General features: G+C 20.3%; 1 protein-coding gene across 1 annotated transcript; it reads right to left on the reverse strand.

The window, feature by feature from the left end:
- Positions 1–956: 956 nt before the first annotated feature.
- Positions 957–1,624, reverse strand: LOC127138092 (TPD1 protein homolog 1B). Its single transcript, XM_051064511.1, has 2 exons — positions 1,463–1,624; positions 957–1,361 (listed from the first exon to the last, which is right to left on the reverse strand). The coding sequence occupies exons 1-2, from the start codon at positions 1,530–1,532 to the stop codon at positions 1,051–1,053; spliced, it is 381 nt and encodes a 126-aa protein (XP_050920468.1). The 5' UTR covers positions 1,533–1,624; the 3' UTR covers positions 957–1,050.
- Between the last annotated feature and the right edge of the window lie 1,841 nt (positions 1,625–3,465).

The following is a 3,465-nucleotide window of genomic DNA, read 5'->3' on the forward strand; positions in this document are numbered from 1 at the left end:
GATTTTAAAAATATATATATTTTTATAATATTACATATTTTTGTGTAAGAAAAATTTATAAATGAATTTTTCATAAAAATTTAGATTGAATAGTTATTCTTAAAATATCATTTTAGATATTTTATTGTTTTATTTGAAAAAAAAAATATTTTAAAAAATCACTTAATTTCGAAGTTATTTCAAATAACTTCTTATAAGAATTATTTTCGAAATACAACATTTAAAAAGAATGGCAATTTCGACTATGTTTTGATCTTCAATAATTTATTTTAATGTTATAGGATGTCAAAATTAGTCTTTCAATTTAAAAAAAAATCAAAAAAACTTGTAATATTTTAAAAAACATTTTTATAAAAATCATTTTTAAAATTACAAAGAAAAAATCTATTTTTTTAAAGTTAAAACAAATCGACCATATATTTTTTTAAGTTAAAAAAATATTTTAATATTAAATTTCATTTTAAATTTTTTTAACATATATTTTAAGAACATTTTCTATAAAAATATCTAGATGGTTCCATTTCTTATTTCTTTTCCTTTATTTTGAGAAATTTGTTTGGTTAAAATAAAAACTACACTTTGTAAGTATGTTAAATAAGATATGATATCTTCTTTAATTATTTTTTTACAATAAATATCATATTATCATTATCATTACTAAATTCCTTTAAAATAGACCAATAAAAATGTTAACATGGTCAATAAATAAAAGTTAATATGACTTAATTACACCTTTAAGCGTTGTAATTGTAAGATTTTCGATTGTCCACTTTTAATTTATACGAGTTCAGTCCTAATGTTCTCCCATTGAGTTAAGTTTCCCCACATTGTTTCTCATTTTTTGTCTCACAATTATTCTTACATTATTTTCAGTTTTCAATAGTAAACAATTCCATCCTTAAAAAAAATTAATTATACCATTTCAGAAAAGTATAAATTTTTTTCGCAAAACTTAATTAAATTGACAAAAATACCAATATTACTATTGAATGTCAATACCAGAGTTGGTATTAACTCTTACAATTGTGTCCAAACCATGAAGTTTATCCATTAACAACTAATCACTGAGGAGTTTGGAGTTAATCTAAATGAATTACTCCAAGCATAATTAAAGGTGACATTAACATTTGTTAGAAGAGGTTTACCACCATTAACAAGACAAACATTGTCTGTGACATTAAAAATTGAAGGATCTACATATTCAACTGTTTCAAAATTAGGGCAATTTATCTTCACATTCTTTTGAACACAATTAGGACAATTGTTGATGATATCAACATGATATTCTGGAAATTGCTTCAACTGATCTCCTGTTGGATGTTGGTATATGAAGAGATTACTCAATGAACATTGGCTATAGCCTGAGATATTAATAAGGATAAATTATGAGAGTAATAATTAATTGATAATAGATTATAATATTTACTGGAAATATAAATTATTTGATTTGAAGAAACATTACCTTGAGAAATGAGGACAAGAAAGGAGATTAAGGTGAGAATTTTGATGGTTGAATCAACCATTTTTGACATAGAAATGATAGCTTTTGTTTTTGGACTTGGTAAGGCAAAATATAAAGATGATGTGTTGTTATTTATAACTGTAAACTATATTACAAATGTTATAAAAGTTTATTTTGACTAAAATTGTTATAAAAGTTATTTTTGACCATTTTATATACAAAAAAAGAATATTATAATAATTTCTATTAAAGTAACTTCAATGCAAAAGGGAATTTTTATGTTTTTTTTTTGTATTCTCATCATTTTTTATAATAATTTACGTCTTATTACTTTTGGTTTTTCATGTTTTCCCTCCGCTAAATGTAAAGTTGTGCAATGAATGTATGATTTCCAAAAATAGTTTAAAAAATGAAAGTAGTATAGGCATTTTTTTTTAATATTTTTAAAAGTAGAGATTGTATAAGATTTGGTTTGAAGTTTTAGTTTAAAGATATCAATTTATACGTATTTCTAATATTTTATCAAAACAAGTAATTATATTGTAGGTTAAGCTAGTTCATATTGGTTTTTTACTTTCTTAAACTCAAATTCAAATTCTCAGATAATTTATTTATGTTATCCATCCCAAATCCTAATAAAGATAAATAATTAAAATTCAAACTCATTCTACATGAGTTTGAATTAAGTTCAGATATCTTCATCCAGTCATCATCTATTAAATAAAATTAATTTTTTAATAAAAAATATTCATTTTTTTAAAATTAAATTATACTAAAAACAATAAAATAAAACCATTTCAAAAAAGTTATAAATACATTTCAAATATTTTAAATAATAAATATAAATCAAAATATAAAAAAGTTTATATATTTAATATTCAAAATTATCAAAACTAAATAATAAAATACATAATAAAATAAACTGAGTTGATTCGAGGTGGGTACTAGTGTCTATATTACCCTATCTATCTCCATGTTTTGTAATCAAAGAAAAATAAAATTCAAACCAAAATTCAGTCAAAATGGATTTTCCTCAACAAATTCAGAGTGAACTCGGATAGATATCCGCGGGTATGAATTATGTTGATATGCGTAATTTCAACCACTAAATTATTTATAAAAAAAACAAATGAATATTTTTGAATATTTTTTAAATTTAATTTTACAAATTCATTCTATTAATATATATAATTTTACAAATTATTTAAATTAATTGTAAAAGTAATTTTTATAATTATTATATTATATTAAGTTAAATTTGTGATTTAGATTTTTGCTTATTTAAAATAAACACGTCACCAACTATTACAACCGATTCATTACTTTCAAATCTCAACATTAATGGGAGAGATTATTTAATAAAATTAAACAAATGTTTCAATATGACACCAATACTATTTATTTATCTATTTATCAAAACAAATATTTATGAAGATATATTCAAAACAACTTTATATATTAATAATTTTTTAAAATTTTTTAAAAAATATAACAACAAGATAAAATAATTAAATCAAAATTTAATAATAAGTTATTTAAACCATTTTTATTTGAATTTTTTTAAACAAGTATTGTTTTGTTTTTTAGCAAATATATGCAATGCAATAAAATCAATATATATAAAAGTGGGGATGACAAAAAAAATCGTACTCATGGATAAAACTTGTCTCGGGCACGAGTTAAATAGTTTAATGAATATCTATTAGTAAAATAAATGGATATTTAATTATTCTTTTTCTTACAAGTACGAATATGAATTTATTGGTACTGTACCCTTAGATATCTGTATTTGTTAATGATTATCATAATTATTCAAATATTAATTTGTTTTATAAAATTATTATTATTATTATTATTATTATTATTATTATTATTATTATTATTATTATAATATTATTATTATTATTTTGTTGAATCTCGTAAATAATTTGATAAAAGAGAAAATAAAATGAGCGTAATTTATTTGTGTGATTATTGTTATTATGTATTAAATTTGAAACTAT

Source organism: Lathyrus oleraceus, chromosome 1 (genome assembly GCF_024323335.1).
Source record: "Lathyrus oleraceus cultivar Zhongwan6 chromosome 1, CAAS_Psat_ZW6_1.0, whole genome shotgun sequence".
In the NCBI taxonomy this organism is placed as follows: domain Eukaryota; kingdom Viridiplantae; phylum Streptophyta; class Magnoliopsida; order Fabales; family Fabaceae; genus Lathyrus; species Lathyrus oleraceus.

Excerpts from the sequence above, each read along its gene's own strand:
- LOC127138092 (XM_051064511.1), bottom strand. The coding sequence starts at position 1,532 with ATGTCAAAAATGGTTGATTCAACCATCAAAATTCTCACCTTAATCTCC. Across the intron at positions 1,362-1,462 it reads TCTTGTCCTCATTTCTCAAG|GCTATAGCCAATGTTCATTG; the intron begins GTAATGTTTCTT and ends TTAATATCTCAG.